Raw genomic sequence first — 16838 nt, forward strand, 5'->3', positions numbered from 1 at the left:
GGTTGTAGTGTGGACGTGCACTATGTTATTTCAGAATAACACCAGTTATTCCGAAATAATGCTGCTGTGTAGATGTACCCAAATTGTCCCTGACTTTGTCCTTCCCCTTTGCTGAAGCAGGCGTGAAATCATCTTGTCCCTGTTCTCTGTTAGGCCAGACAAACAAAAATAGCTGTAGAGAGTTGTTTAATTGGAACTAGGTTTACATTAATTTTTCATTTTTTTAATGTTCCCTTGAAATATTTTTGTTATTGTGAACATGGCTTCAGATAGCCATGAAAAAGGTAAAGGACACACAGCTAAAGCCTGCAATGCCTTTAAAATTTTCTCAGAAAGGATCCAAAAAGGTTTTAAGATGCAGTTTCAGAATATGTGCTTTCAAGATGATTTAGTTATGCTCGACTCAGAGGCCTTCTCCTAAGAAGGTGTCTCTGGACGTGAGTAATGTGGCCTTCAGTGCCTTCCTGTGAACAGAGAGGCACTTCACCAAAGAGTCTTGGTGTGTGTAGCTTTTTTGTACCGAGAGGTTGTAGAACCTCCTAGGAATTGTGTGGCCAAATCAGTCATCTGCATTGGGGTAATGATATTTGGCCCAATGGACCTTGTTTCTCGTTTCTTTTTTTCTCAAGCATTTTCTAACTTGAATTCTTCCAGTGAAGTCACATGCTTTGGTGCCTATCGCTGTTGCTCGCTAAATAAGAAGGAAATATTTACTTGTAACAGAGATAAACCCCTGAATTACAGCTTTTACAGACTATCAGCAGAACTAAACTGAGCCCCTATGTTACATCAGGAAGAAATGTAAATGTGTAATTTTATATGCTACTCTTCATTTGTAATCCAATATGTCATATATATAGAGAGAGAGAGATAAAACAAAATTTGTTTTGTTGTACTTTTAGCTGAGCCTCCAAGAATTCTGACTCCTGCTAATAAATTATATCAAGTCATTGCAAATAATCCTGCGTTGCTAGATTGTGCTTTTTTTGGTTCACCTGTTCCTGAAATTGAATGGTAAGTTATAGTCTTTATGTATAACTACTTCAGAAAAGACATATATTTTCCTTGAAATCACTTGTTCAAATTTTTTTGGTTATTTTATATTTCCTTTACTAAAAATAAAATAGGGATCTCTTTTTAAATGTTACCTGATTACAGTATTAATACATTATTTATGTAATTTACATGTAAATAAATTACTAATAGTTTACATTTTAAATTTCACTATATGGGTTTATTTGACATTTGCATTTTCTTTTGTAGTATTCTAAAATTTGGTTTTCTAACACTAAATATGATTGAATTAGTGCATGATTATGGATAATGATGCTGTTTTTATTATACAGGTTTAAGGGAGTAAAAGGGAGCATCCTGCATGGAGATCTTTATGTTTTCCATGACAACGGAACTCTGGAAATTCCTGTGGCACAAAAGGATAGTACTGGCACATATACCTGTGTAGCAAGGAATAAATTAGGAAAGGTACAAAATGAAGTCCATCTGGAAGTGAAAGGTAAGAAACCAGTCAATTAATTGAATCAATTCTAATCACAGTTTAACCCAGAATGTCAAATAATTTCAATGTCTAATAGCAGCTCTAAATTTCAGATCCAACAATGATTATTAAACAGCCTGAATACAAAATCGTTCAAAGGGCTGGCCAGGTTTCCTTTGAGTGTACTATAAAACACGATCGTACCTTAATACCAACTATTACGTGGTTGAAGGATAATGGTGAACTGCCAGAGGATGAAAGGTACAGATAATTATTTATTTTGTTTTTTATAATTGTACTTTTAGATTCATTTTTGTTACTGTTTTTCCTCTTCATCTGAAATGTACAAGTCTTGTGATAAGTCTTCCGCAAGAAGTCTAATCAATAACAACATCCAGACCCATGTTTGTCTTTTCTAAAAGCCCATCCTTGTTCAGTAGCAAAGTGAAGGAAGCAATTAAAATGAAAAAGCAACATTTAACCAATGGGAAAAATAGATATCAATATACATTAAAATATGAATAGTGGAAAATGGATAGGGGAATCCCAAGACATCAAGGAAAAATTCATGGTTGGTGCTAAAAACAATAAGAGCTTTTAAAAGTATATAAGGAACAAAAGGATTCATTGCCATGGTATATACACATTAATAGATAGAGATGGTAAATTTTTGATGCAGGCACTGTGAAAGAGGTCAATAAATATTTCTGCTCTGTATCTGGAAAGAAGCAGAATGATGTACTTGTATCACAGGAGGAGGCTGAAATACTTTCTCGTCCATTAATAACTAAGGATGTCATTAAACAACATCTGCTAGAAATAAACATTTTAGAATGAATAGATTCAGAAAACTTTCACATAGGAATCCTATGAGAACTGCATGAGGCGGTCTCTGGCCTGCTGGTATTCATTTTAATTATGAAAGACAAGAGAAATTTCAAAATACTGGAAGAGTGTTAATATGCTGTTATTTCAGAAAGAACACATATACAAAAAGGATAATCCACATAACTATAGGCCAAGAAGACTGACATCAATCCCGAAGAAAATAATGGAAAGCTGATACAGGATTCAGTTAATAAAAACAGCAATATAATTCATGCTAGTCAAAATAGGTTACATCAAATGTAATATCATTCTTGGAGATTTCTCTCTATCTCGCTCTCGATATATAATTATTGTAAACTCCAAGACATACATATATATATTAAAATGTTATCAAAATTGAAATCTCCAAGAATTATATATATAATGTATAAAATGGTATAATATACTTAAATTTTTGAAAGACATTTGATTTAGTACCAAATGACATAAGTAAAAAAAAATAGTGCTATGTAATATCAATAGAGCACACATTAAATGGGTTAAGTAATGGCTAGCTGATTTTAAAAAGTAGTTGTACATGGGGAGTCATCATCATGGTGGTGTTTCTGCTGGTATTTCTCAGGGATCACTAGTAGGTTTCACTCTTTAATTTTTTCATAAATTATCTGGAAGTAAATGTAATGCTTGGATAGGGATCTTAGGTTGAAGTTCATATTGTGCAAATGTTAACTTGTCTATACTGCTTACTGCAAGCCTGACAGAATTGCCAAGCCTCTGGGCAAGTGTGGAGGGCAGCTCCTTGCTCCTGGAAGGAGCATTCAGCCGCACCATGGCACACACACACACATCCCTCTCCAGGCAGCCCTCAGAGCTGCCCACAGTGTATCATGCGGTGCTACAGTGGTATTTAAAGGACCCTGGGCTCTGGAGCTGCTGCTGAGAACCCCGGGCCCTTTTGTGTCACCAGACCCTGGAATCTTTTACCCCTACCCCCATCAGCAGGCCTGATGTTTCCTGCTTTGTCTTTTGGAGAACATGAATATCATGTTGCAGCTACAGTTAGAACTAAAGGCTTCTGCTAACTTCTGAAATGCACAGAGCAACGCTTTTTGGGTACTATACATTTTCAGATCAGAGATCTGAATCGACTGCTGAGAGAGGTGTCTTTCAGAAAAGAAAACATTTGAATACTGATATTACCTATTAGCAAAAGTGTAGTAGCAATGCAAATGTTGAAGTTACATTAGGCTATGGAGATGTTGCTAGTACCCACAAAAATATTAAGCCACCATTAGGATTTGGTAATGTTTGTACACAACTTTATTATAATAATGAAAGTCCACAACTGAATGTACTGTTTGCAGGTTTATTATTCATAAAGACAGCTTGGCCATTATGAATGTAACCGATAAAGATGATGGAACCTATACATGTGTAGCAAACACCACCCTGGACAGTGTTTCTGCAAGTGCCGTACTCACTGTTGTTGGTAAGATTGTTTTTAAAATATTGTAAGGGCAAAGCCGTGTTTGTTTTGTACAAATTGTTAATGTAGTACTAGATTTGGTAGGCAGCCACTAATAGAGTTTGATAAAATAAATTAAAACATTCCAACTCATATATGCTCTTTGGGCATTCAGTGCAATTTTAAGATAAAAATAAATGATATTCAATCTTGTCTGTATTGTCTGATTATTTTAGGGTAGTGTATGAAGCAGAAGGTCAAGTATGAACCAAACAAGCTATTTAAGAGAAAGTGTTCTAACAGGAAGTATTGTCTTCCATGGGAGAATGTCAACCTCATGCTGGATGGGATTTTAACCATACAGCACTTGAGCTGGTGTAGTCAACCAGTGACTGCAGAATATTTCAGCACCAACACTGGTTGTCTCGAAGTTCTTGCCATCTCCTGTAGTTGTATTCTGCTTCAACATATTGAATATCATGTGTGTATAACTTTCACTCTTGCTTTCAGGATTTTCCCTAGACTAATTTTCTTTCAGTTTAGCTAGGCCTCCAGTTATTATGAAGTATAAAGTCCACCAGCCAGGAATTGCTGGAGTGAAGTGTACTATGGTTATGACTCTTGAATGTGCCTTCTGCTGACTTGGGACACCAATTTTTTCAGGAATCAATATCCAGATAAGCAGATGCTCCTACTTACCAGCATTCTTGTCCAGCTCAGGATCATTCCCAGGAGTTTAAACACTTCTAGTAGTTATTGGCTCTGTTCATTGAGGGTACATCTACATAGCAGGGCTAAAGTCAAATTAAGCTATGCAACTTCAGCTACGTCAATCGTGTAGCTTAAATCGAAATAGCTTAACTTGGCTTTTGGTGGTGTCTATATAGCAGGAAGTTGAAGGAATAAATTAGGGTTACCTTGAGTCAGAGTAAGAAGTCCTCCAGCTTGAGACTGTTTTAAAATAAAGGCTTGTAGTGTAGATGCACACTAAGTTATTTCGGAATAACATTAGTTATTCCAAAATAATGCTCCTGTGTAGATGTAACCTGGGTGTTTGAGAAGGCAGCTCTCTGTCCTTTATTTCTCTAACCAGCTTTACTTCAATCCAGTGTCTATCATCTCCCAACTTATAGGTATATTTTCAATATATAGTCTATGTGAATATTAATGAGAGAAGCTAGCAGCAGTCTCAAACCAAAGTGTACTGGTATTCTAAAATTGTTGTTACTATCTATTCAAGGTTGAGATAAGCAAAATGCCAGTTTTAGTTGTTACTGACTTTGTCTAGATGAAAAACATGGGTAAACATACTTGTCTATCTGTGTGTTTTCTTGAGTTAATTTTTTATTTGAAAAAATTGAGTACTTTATCTTTTTTGCAAAAAGTAAAAACTGATCAATGCACGATTTCACATTGACCTTTTCTAGCAACAAAAATAACTTTATTATTGCTAATAAATATAATCTTTAGCTATTTGTACAATCATGTTTCTTTGGTTACTAATTTTGATTAAATCCTTTATATTAATGTCCTTTTCAGCTGCTACCCCAACTCCAGCTATCATTTACGGTAAACTAATACAAAATCTGTCTGCATCATCTACCAAACATATTTCATACGTTTGCCTATCACAATTGTGTCATCTTCGGGGGTTTTTTTGTATCATGCTTTCTTACCAACATTGCTTTTTCTAAAGCAGAAGAGAATCTGTGCAATCATACCATTTTCTTATTAGCTATTTGTTCAAACTGTTTCGTTACTATAGTATCAGCCTTTGGAATTTTATACCAAGGCAATTTTAAATTATTTGGCAGTACACAATTTATAGAAAACAATTTTGTATACAGTTTTTTAAATTTAAGTTGTTTGCAGTATTATTCAATATCTTCATACTAAATAGAGTAACACAAAATATTCTCTGTAATACATGTAATACAGAGCAAATACTAGTAGATAATAAGTAAAATGCCTTTTTTTTCTTCTTGCTGAGCATCTTTCTTAAATTCATGCATGAAATATTTGTAGTAATTTTGAAACAGTTTCATGTCTATGCTTCTTTATTTTCTGCGACTTAAGATTTTATTTCAGATATAGCTACTCATATTCATAAAACAAACTGAACATGATGCTGGACATTGCATTTCATATTTTTTCGTTTTTCATTACAGTAGCATTTATACTGCAAAACAATCAGGCATAGAGTTTTCATCAGTAGTGTTAACTGCTTACAAATTTATCAGAAAAGTTCCCAGAAATATCATTTCTTCTACATTCCATTAAAGTTGCATGCAGAGGGAAGTAGATTCCTTTACTATTGTGTTTTTGGAAACGTTTTGGTTGAAATGTGACTGTTGTTGCCAGGAAGAATCTGTTTAATCTGTCATGTTTAGTTACTGTGTATTTATTTGGTTTACAGATCGTCCAAATTCACCCTTTGATTTAGAATTAACAGATCAGCTAGAAAGAAGTGTACAGCTGTCCTGGATACCAGGATATGACAATAACAGCCCTATTACAAGTATGTTTGGTTATCTCTACTGGAGCAAAAATACATATTCTTACTTTTTCAGATTTCAAAGAGTTTTAAAATATATCTTTATGTAGTAAGTTTGGCAATTACATTTTATTTATATATTTATTGATTGATTGATTTATTCATGTGTATTACAGTGGTGCCCAAAATATATGTTGCATGCTGTTCAAACATATAGAAGGACACTTTGCCTGCCCAAGAGAGTTTAGTGAAAAACTCATAATCCTGCAGTATCACACCCCTCATCAGCACTGGTGGGTCCTGTTGCTGGTTAGATCCTGTTCATAAGCTGCTGGCCCATCAGCATGAGTAGGGGGCATCCAGTAGCCAATGATGGGACTGGTGTGCAAGGCTGGTTGCTGGGCAAAGATGTAGGATCTGGGGCCGGCCACTCCCCCTACTAATCTGCCAGCATAGCCCCCACAGTGAGCCAACTTCTCAGCCAGTAGGGTTCTGCCCCTGTCCTATTTCTGGCCAACACTGGTTAAAAGCTGCTGTGGCTGGTAAAGATTAGTGCAGGCAGGTGCCAGATAGTAGCTGGTTAAGTATCGCCTCTGCAGCCCCACCCATTGGTCCTTTATGTGCTCCTCCTGTTGAAGTCATCTGCCTGCTTTGTCCCTTTGCCTCCCTAGTCTTGCTGCTCCTTCATATCCCGGTGACAGGGCAGATCGCGTACAGTGAACCAGCCCTTGGTCACAGTGCTCAGTTCACCAGAAAACTGGCCTGCAGGCTCCTTTCTCCCTCCACTGCCTCTGACTGGGCTGGGCTGGTGCTATGGGAAAAGCCCAAGATCATCTGGCCCAGGGCACTCAAGCCCTGCTTGTGCCGAAGCTTCACACATTGCTGGCATGGGGAAGCCTCTCCCCCCTCTTGGCTAAGTACTGGAGTGGTGGGAGGGAAGTGATTTCCAGCCTGTTCGTGTCCTGAACCTGCCTGTTCCACAGCAGCCTCTGGGGCAGGGGCTTAGCACTCTCTTTACATACACAACCCCACCCTGGGTCCTGCCCCCAAGAATTGCAGGACTGATCTGTCTCCTAGGCATCCTTCCCTGCTGAACCACTTTTCCGGCTGGGTTTGATAAACCCCCTGCAATGAGGTTCCTGGACCCTGGTACACAATGCATCCTTAGTGTTTAACCGCTTCCTGCCTGCTCTGTAGCTGGAGTTGGCTGGGCTATGTCAGTGGCCAGCAGCAGCCAATTGGTAGAAAGGGGAAAGCTGCTTCTAGCCAGGGGGGTGGCAGTGGGGGAGAGAGAGGAAATATGAGTTCTGAAAAGACATGGGCCAAGTCATTGCCCCCACCCCCATCTACTACAATTGGTATCGGCCACTGTCCATTACTTCGCCCACAGTGCCCAAAGGCTGCTGCTGGCCACATTCTGGTGTGAACAATGGCAGAAATGTGTGAAGGGCATGTGGTCCTGCATGCTCCCTACCTATGTGTTGCCTCAGAAAGACACACCAAGTGTCTGTTTGTCATACAGTTGAATTTGAAAGCTCATCGGCAGCAACATCTTTACATGTTATTTATCTTTGTTGACAGAAAAAGCTTTAACTTCATAATGATAAACCAGATGTTTTTTCAGATCTTTTCAAGGCCAAATTTTTGACAGAAGCAAAACAGTCTTAAAACTGCAAACAGGAACTTAGTTCTTAAAAGCAATAACTTAGCCCTCCAATCGGTAGTGTAGATTTGGACATGCCTGGGAATTTAGGAGCAATTTTTTTTTAAATGACTCTTTTCTCCAGATTGGACAGTAATCTTTCGCAATCAGAAGAAGAGAAAGGAAGCTACTCTGACGCAGTCTGTTCCCTTGTGTCACTGAGGCAAATAGCAGAAGGGATGGCAGAAGAGGACAGTATCAGCAGTGATATGAGAATAGTGAAATATTTTATTGTTGACCATGTGTGTGCTTACTAGTGGGGAAGCATGGGGTTTGTTTGGGTTTTTTGTAGCTTTATAGGTGTTCCTGGGTTATATGGCATTGAGTACCTTACAAATGCAGGTAGTCATAATAATCATTATAAAACATAAAACATAAATACTATTTTTACTTCTTGTCCACTGGGCTACTGTGCAAGTGGTCTGGTAGAATATTATACCCCTCTGTTGCCCACACTATTCACACAGGCCCTATGTGTGATTCCTGCAGGTCATTGTGCTTAACAGATGGCTTGTGTTCATTAAAGTAGAAAGGGAGAATTCTGGAGAGCTGAAGCAGATAGCTTATATTCCTATAACCAGAGCCATTGGATGGTTAGGTGCAAACCCTGTGCTTTGGGAGGCCCTGAGGGGCCTAAGGTGCCCTGAGGTATTAGCCAGGGGTGGGGGAGGGGAGGGTGGCAATGGTAGGAGCTCTGGGAAGTGGAGTGATCTAGCCCCAGTCTATTTGCTTCACTTCACCAGAGCAGTGGGTAGCAGAGAGATCCAGCCATAGTCTGCTATGCTATCCTGGGTGACCTGGTTATGAGTCAGGCTCAGGGGAGTGAAGTGCACTGGGGCTGGGTGCTCTGCTTCCCGCCGTCATGGTGAATGTGTTGTGTGGGGGGAGGTCCAACTCTTGCTGCTGGCACCAGGCTGCCTGGTAATCCTCTGAGTCACGTTGCTTGGGGGAAGGGGTTAGGAGGAAAGGGTGCAATGGGGGTGGAAGGGATGAGAAAAAATGGGGGATGGTACAGAGGGGGTTGGCTTGGGCTCTGCACCTTCATAAGGCCCTGCCTAGGACTGTGCTAGAGACAAGAGTTTTCTCCTCTAGCATAGCCCAAGGAAAATCTAGACCAGAAAAACTACACTGAGCTACGGGCAGTGAAATTCGCCCAGAAAACACACAATAAAGTGTTCCATGCAGTGAGGAATAGCCAGTTTGTGTCACAGAGTAAATCAGCAATGTTTATAACTGAGGAATTACAACCAGCCACCTCAAATTACTGTTGTCACCTCAGGAATATTGCCAGATCTGTAGGGAGATGTTTCAAAGGTTAGTCCTCCTTTCAAGAGTTCTCACATGTCACCATAGCTTTTCAATATGCAGTGAATTTACCAGGTGTGACCATGTTTTGGACTGTATTGTCATCAGTAGGCAGATGGCATACAGCTGCACAAGCACACAGTCTCATTCATCTATTCATGTCTAACCAATGTGAAATGACCCAGATAGAACCAAAATTAAGCTTGTTGGCATAGGTCCCATAAGACCTGGGCTCATTGGGTCTTTCTTTATCCACAGTTAGTGAGACATGCAGATCTCATAACTATACATCAATCAAACTGTGATTCCCTTCCACAAGCTCCAGTGTAGAACAAAAACTGCTTGCTTCACGAGTGAGAATATAACAACTGTGTTCACTTCTTTAAGCTAGCTTCCTCTTCACTTCTAAGAACAATACAAGTGTTTGGTCATCATTTGTAAAGTTCTAGATAACCTAAAAAGAAAGCATGATTTGAGAGCTCACATCTTACACTTTCAGCTTGTGCTGCCAGTTAAGATCAGCACAGAGGCTCTTGTTGATAGTTCTGTCAGATGAGCAGGCAGCAGATCACTCTCAATGCTGGCTTTGAAATTCCCTTTCCTTGGCCAACATCCATACCACAAGTCAGGACATGATGTGAGTTGCTCTGATTTACTTTAGCTTTTTTATCTTCCTGGCTTTTTGTTGCTGTTGGATGTTTGATTGGGGTTTTTTTCCTGGCAAAATAACACAGGCACCAGTATCTCTGGAGGTGGCACCCAGTGGTCCTTTGTAGCTACCTATTGTGTGCAGATTCATATAATTTATTAACCCAGTACGTTAGCATTTAACAACTGTTTTAATTGGCATCCAAAATAGTGTACTAAATACTTCTGGAATAAACAGTCAGTCTGTTTATAATAAACAGCATTATTTAGTGTCGCTCCCCCTAGTAAGTTACAGGAATGAGCTAATATTTCATAATAGACAAAATTGCTTCATTTTAGTCACTCAGATCACATGCTCTCTAGAGCTTGGATATCATATACATAACTGCCACCTTGGATTTGTAAAGTGACCTGTAGTTTGTCAGGTTGCATTCCTTTTAATTGTGTTACGCTTTGTTGGGTAGTGCTCTGAGTGCCTCATAGAGACAGATACTCTTTATAAATAACTGTAGCTCTCCATGTGTACTGTGTAAACATCAAGATAATTCAGCTTGCATGCTGGGTCTTAGTGGGTCAATGAAATAACTGTTAAATTGAAATTTCATATATATTATTCCACCAAAGTTACAGGCAGCCTGTCAGTCACTAGGGACACACTGGGAAATCTTGCCAACTTTGGGAAATCTTGCCGCTTTTCAGCAGGGAACATTCACACTTTTTCAGTAAGGGGGCTCATTTAAGAACACCTCAGACCCTAGGAAACTCATTTCCATGCAGCCAGCATCAGCTATAACAAAGGGCAGAGAGAGTAAGTTAAGTCCTTCAGCTCTGATCTACCACCTGGATCAAGAGGAAACCCTGAGACACCAAATGCAGAAATCTCCCCATCTTTCTTCTTTAAAGGGAACAGCAGCAGCATGGAGACACTTTTAGGGGATAGAGTTTGAAAATCCTCTGACTCTCAGCTTCTTCACAGCAGCTAGCCAATGGTGATAGATAAATCAGAATACTTTGGACCCACAGCCCCTATGCCTGACCTAGAAAGACACAGGGTTAGGCTCAGGGGCTTCCCCTTTTAACTTCCTCAAGAGGAACAACAGCAGTCTCCAGTGGGAGGAGCCTTAGCAGCTTCATGGCAATCAGCATACACTGAATTATGAAACATGGTCTCTGGTTATATATTTTTCTATATGTGCTCTACTGTTGTAGATTGCTGCCCATGGCCTCCCATTGCAATCCCTTCAGCAGCCTAATGTCACTGTTCCTGCCCATTGAGCTTTTTCCATCCTCTTCTTTCCACCTTGTCTTCTCCTCATCTGTGGATCTGTTAGTAAAGGCACATTGACAATATAAATAAACTTGGACAGATGAATCTTCTACTCCTTTCTATTTATCCATTTTCCTTCTTGGGTATCTTGTCTTAATAACCCTTGGATCCAACTGAACTCAAAGGCAGCAGACCAAGGTATCTGTATATCAACTTTCAGTTCTGCTGACATCCTCCTTCCTTCCCCCCTACCCCAAGCTTCTGGAAGCTACAATGGTTCCTATCAAAATGAAAATGTCCTGAGGATTTCTCTTATTTTTTCTGATGTAACAACCCCCAAGGGGCCATTATGCTAACCGTGGATTGCTAAAGTGCAGTAGCTCTCTTGCCATGTTTTCTTCCTTCTGTGTCCATGGTCCACCAGGTGGCACAGAGAATGTCTGGACAATTTTCAAACTATTAGGGCAGTTATAGAGCCCGTTTGTACTGCTCCAGTAGTTGAAAGAGGCCAGAATTTAGCCCCTTATCTATACGTCTAGAGCTGTTTAAAATTAGGGATTTCTAGTTTGCAGGGAACTAAATATTTCAAAGTTTGATTTTGTTGCAAATGTTTTGAAATTTCCTGTAAATCATAAATCTAAAAAAAAAATTAGAAACATTAATGCATCCTGCTTCTGAAATAAAATGTGAGCCCAAAGATCCTGGCAGCTGCTGACTAAAATAAAAATTCCTGTCAGTTTCACTGTTCTATTGAGATAGCAGTAGGGAAATAACAAAAATTTCAGTTTTGGTCAGCAGGTGCCAGGCCTCTGCATCTTCAGGGAAGACTAGCCAGAGCCCCCACTTTCAGATTCTTTCTCAGAAGTCGGAACGCTGCCTATGATTTTTTTTAAATGCTGAATCCAAAATGTTTTTGTAAGACATTTCAGGTTTGACAAATTAGCATTTCTAAGCAGATGTACATACATATAACTAGAATTAATTGTACCAAACTTTTCTTACACAACACAGCCATTTGAAACTTCATTTATTTCAGGTTCATATATCAAAACTAAAGACAAGTTTCATGCAAAATATTTTCAGAAACTTCATCCATTTGCTGAATTTATATCTTCAATACCAAGGTCAGATGCTTCAGAAAGAGATGTCTCCATGTATATGAAATGAAAAGATCCGCAGGGCTGCAAATTTTTTCTTTCACACTTCAGATTTCATCATCATAGAAAACAAACATGATTTCCTTTCCATAAATCTAGTTCTGGAGTTCTATAAATCTAATTGTGCTTAAATCATGTTCTGTGCAATTGTGAAGCACTCGGCTCAAACAGTATAAAATCCACATGAAAAACTCTCATGTAAACTATCTACAATTCTTAGGTATCCTGATTCATCATTTGCAGGTGCTGAAAACTGCATCTGCTTAGGATCAGATTTTGCCCCCATGTTATACCAAGAATTGTCTGTTGATTTTAGGCTTTATTAATAAATCTCACTTGTGAACAAACCTCGTGATGAAGAATAAGACATCCAGTAGATTTTAAGATTGTTTAAATACTTCACTGCCAGCCTGATAGAGGTAATATAATTAAATTATTGGGGCTGGTCTGTGCTGGACTGTACTAAGTTACTAGCAGCATACCAGTATACCGTGACTTTGAGGCTTTTCCGCAGCTTGGCATTATAAGCACTAGCTTTGTGACTCAGACACAAAGCTAAGGGAAAGGTATTTTACCAGAGTTAGATTGCAAATTCCTCAGATACAGAGTCTTGAGCAGTTCAGTGTCAGCCATAGTAGTTCTTATTTTGGGCCCTGGAAGCAGTTTATTCAAGAGTCAGGGCTCTTCAGGCCTAATCCTTAGGGTGTCCTCTCCAGTCCAATCTCTATGACAGCAAATAGGAGCTTGCAGGATTCCTGTCCAAGCCCTATTAATGCATCTCCTTGGTGCCCTGTACACTGGCTCCCCCCCATAGCCGCTGCTATTGACGCCCCATAAGTCCCACATAGATTGCACTCAGCTGTAACATTCAGCAGCCACAGCTGCTCACATGGAGTTGTGTTCAGCTCCTACAGATTCCTCTTAGCATCCAACTTCCCAGCAGCCCCTTCTCAAGTGAGTTCAGGACGCTTTCCCTTCCCTGGCCAGGAGGAAAGGGGATCCTCAGTGACAGGGGGTGACAGGAGTTGTAGCTTCCATCACACTACATATACAATTTTAAATGTTTTTCTCTCAGTGTTAAATGCTTATTTCTGTGCTGAAACTTCATCTTTTATGTTTTCCTCTCGGTAGGGTCTTTCTAAGGCTCCTGGGATGTCAGTATCCAAGCACCTAAGACAGTTCAATAGAATTATAGTTACTTACAGGTAGAATGCCAAAGAATAATGTTTCCTTCACGTTTTCTTGCTAAGAACTACTTGTTCAGTTGTGTTTGCAAACTTATTTTCATTTCAAGATTATTTAACAAATTATAGTAGAGTGGATTGCTGTCTTCTGATTATTTTATTCATAAATGATCCTGTTTGTTTGTGCCTAGGAATCTTATAGTTCTGACATCTAAACTAAACTCAAATTCTGTTGATAGATTTTGTTGTTGAATATGAAGATGGAATGCATGAACCAGGGATATGGCATTACCAGACAGAAGTCCGTGGAACTCAGACAACTGTTCAGTTAAAGCTGTCTCCATATGTTAACTATTCATTCCGTGTAATAGCTGTCAATGAGATTGGTAGAAGTCAGCCAAGTGAAGCATCTGAACAATACCTGACAAAAGCTGCAAGTAAATAAACACTACCAGTAATCAATTTATTCTTTAGATGCCATTGAATTATTTAGTGCTTAAAGAACAATTGGACCTTACTCAATTATACATATTTAACTTTTAGAGCCAGATGAAAATCCTACCGGTGTTCAAGGGATAGGATCAGAACCTGATAATTTGGTGATTACATGGGAGGTAAGTTTTTAGCCTTATAGTTAGCATCTTTTAGAAAATAAAAATATCAGCTTTGAACAATTTAATAGATGTTATTGTTTGAGACAAAACAAAAATCCACTAATTTGACTGAAAGTTTCCCCTTTATTGAAAGGGAGAAAAATGTAAAGGAACATTCACAGTGAGAAGCATACATTCAAAGAACGGTTTTTTTCCTTGGTTAATTAGTGGTTTCTCCATCTTCCTGAGAAGCTCATTAATTTAAGATAACTTGAGGTGTTTTCATGCATTAAGATTAAAATATATACATATTAATATAAATTAGTTAGCCTCATAAGTTTAGAAAGTATTCAGATTTAAATCCTAGCTCTTCACTAAGCTTTACTCTATATTATATCATCATTCTTCAAGGTGTTTGTGGATGCATTGGACTGATACTTACAAGACAAAAATTCTGATTCTGTTTCTAAACACAGATTCACAATTACTCAGCAAAGTCAGCTTCCCATTACAGTTTTGAAAAGGTTCTATTTCTTCGGGAAATATGATTTATAATAACCTTTTAGGCTCTTTCATAGTAGCTTTCTTCCATGGCTAAAGAAAACTGACAATAATATATTATAACAGATTGCATGACTAAAAAGCTTGGTGATTAGGTTCTTTGCTCCTCGATACAGTCAGGATGATTTATGAATGTACAATTTCAGTTTAATGCCAGTGTAACTGAAATTAAACCAGCATAAAAATAAAATTGCATAATACAGTAGTTTCATTAGGGTTACACAGATCTAAAACCAAGGGAACAACATGGTGAATCAGGCTTATTTTTGCACCTTGGTTCTTCATTAGAAACCTATGGCATTGTTGTTATCCTGGATTTCTCTTGTTCACAAATGTTATAATACAATTTTAACAAATTATCTTCTTTATTTTTCATTTTAGCCTTTGAAAGGCTTTCAGTCCAATGGACCAGGTCTTCAATACAAAGTCAGTTGGCGTCAAAAAGATGTTGGTGATGAGTGGACTTCTGTTATAGTTGCAAATGTTTCCAAATATATTGTATCTGGTACACCAACCTTTGTTCCATATGAGATAAAAGTACAGTCTTTAAATGACCTAGGATATGCACCAGAACCTGCAGAGGTGATTGGACATTCTGGGGAAGACTGTAAGTTTCTCAGACTTACTGATTTGTACTAATTAACAATATCCAAATACAAAGTCACAGAGGGATTTAAAAAAACTATTGAAAATTGGTGGGAGGGAATTTTGCTCATAGAATAAATGAAAATTGTACACTTCAAATCTTTGGAAGCATAGCCGAAGGCTCCATAAACCTCAGCGGCATGGCTATTTAGACTCAATTCAGTTGTTAAATGAGACATCAGTATTTCTTTGAGTGAATTATCTCTTCATATAGTCACTGAGTATAATCTGGGTTTTGTTGCATCTCTCTCCTACGCAGTACCAATGGTTGCTCCAGGCAATGTGCAGGTGCACATTGTTAACAGCACATTAGCAAAGGTGCACTGGGACCCAGTTCCACTAAAAACTGTCAGAGGACACCTTCAAGGATACAGGGTAAGTAACTAAAGAAGCTTTTATATTCTCATCTCTCAAAATAAAATACTCTTAATGTAGATATGTGTTTGAGAGGGAGGCAACTGACATTAACAATGAGTATTTTAGGTTTTCTATTGTATCATAATTTTGATTGATAATTTGTTGGCATCATATACTTAAGATTATGTGAGGCAATTAAGAACATAAGAACAGCCGTACTGGGTCAGACCAAAGGTCCATCTAGCCCAGTAGCCTGTCTGCCGACAGTGGCCAGCACCAGGTGCCTCAGAGAGGGTGGACCGAAGACAATGATCAAGCGATTTGTCTCCTGCCATTCCTCTCCAGCCTCTGACAAACAGAGGCCAGGGACACCAATTCTATCCCCTGGCTAATAGCCTTTTATGGACCTAACCTCTTGCATGCCATTCTTGTTTAAAAATGCTTATTCTTGCACGCCATTCTTGTTAAAAAAATTATCACTGTAATAAATCAGTATAGTCCATACTACAAGAATTAAAATCTGATTATTTAAGAGATCACAAAAGTATTATAGATTGGTAATTTTTATCCAGTAGGCTTTATCAGTGATCAGTCACAGAGAGACTGGCCCATTAAGGAGGAGATGGAGCCAGTCCCACTTATAACTGATTAGCTGCCTCTCGGCTGCGGGACCGAATGAGGAGCACTGAGCCTTTTATGGAGGCCAATAAAGGCCTAGTTTAAAAGAGGGGAGGGGCTTCTGTTGTAATAGGCCTTGGAGCAGGGTGATGGTTTGGAGAAAACTGAAGATCTATGAGGAGCAAGAGAACTCAAGGAAGGGAGACATCAGATTGCAGAAGGGAAAGAGGCCCTGGATAGAACTTAAATCTGTTTGCACTTGAAAGAGTGAGAAAAGCTCCACAAGTCCTGAAGGGTTGAATAGCGCTAGCTAGAAAAGACAGACCCTGAGAGGAAGGGCTGTCAGCAGCCAGAAATTGGGTCAGAAGAGTCTGGTTTTTTGTGTGTATCTTCTGGACTTATGTATGGGAGAAGAGGTTGGATGGTCACATGACTCAGCAGGAGGGTTAAGTCACTCCAAGAACTGCACTATGATGAAAGCTCTGTGAAACATTGAAGACCCAGGATAGAAAACTGAGG

At 38.9% G+C, this 16838-nt stretch overlaps 1 protein-coding gene across 26 annotated transcripts in view; it reads left to right on the plus strand.

The window, feature by feature from the left end:
• NRCAM (neuronal cell adhesion molecule) overlaps nt 1-16838 on the plus strand; it is a 283739-nt gene that overhangs the window by 213623 nt on the left and 53278 nt on the right. For 18 of the 26 annotated variants that reach the window (XR_012904139.1, XM_075929879.1, XM_075929866.1 and 15 more), the window contains 10 exons: nt 903-1014; nt 1347-1513; nt 1609-1756; nt 3688-3812; nt 5328-5357; nt 6205-6306; nt 13785-13982; nt 14089-14159; nt 15081-15306; nt 15604-15719. Coding sequence is in view for 25 of the 26 variants with exons in the window: in XM_075929879.1 (XP_075785994.1) it covers nt 903-1014; nt 1347-1513; nt 1609-1756; nt 3688-3812; nt 5328-5357; nt 6205-6306; nt 13785-13982; nt 14089-14159; nt 15081-15306; nt 15604-15719 (1295 nt within the window). In the remaining variant the exon portion in view is untranslated. The remainder of the gene's footprint in view (nt 1-902; nt 1015-1346; nt 1514-1608; nt 1757-3687; nt 3813-5327; nt 5358-6204; nt 6307-13784; nt 13983-14088; nt 14160-15080; nt 15307-15603; nt 15720-16838) is intronic. The other 8 variants (XM_075929900.1, XM_075929905.1, XM_075929970.1 and 5 more) reach the window with 1 other exon arrangement.

This window comes from Pelodiscus sinensis, chromosome 1 (genome assembly GCF_049634645.1).
Source record: "Pelodiscus sinensis isolate JC-2024 chromosome 1, ASM4963464v1, whole genome shotgun sequence".
Lineage (NCBI taxonomy): Eukaryota > Metazoa > Chordata > Testudines > Trionychidae > Pelodiscus > Pelodiscus sinensis.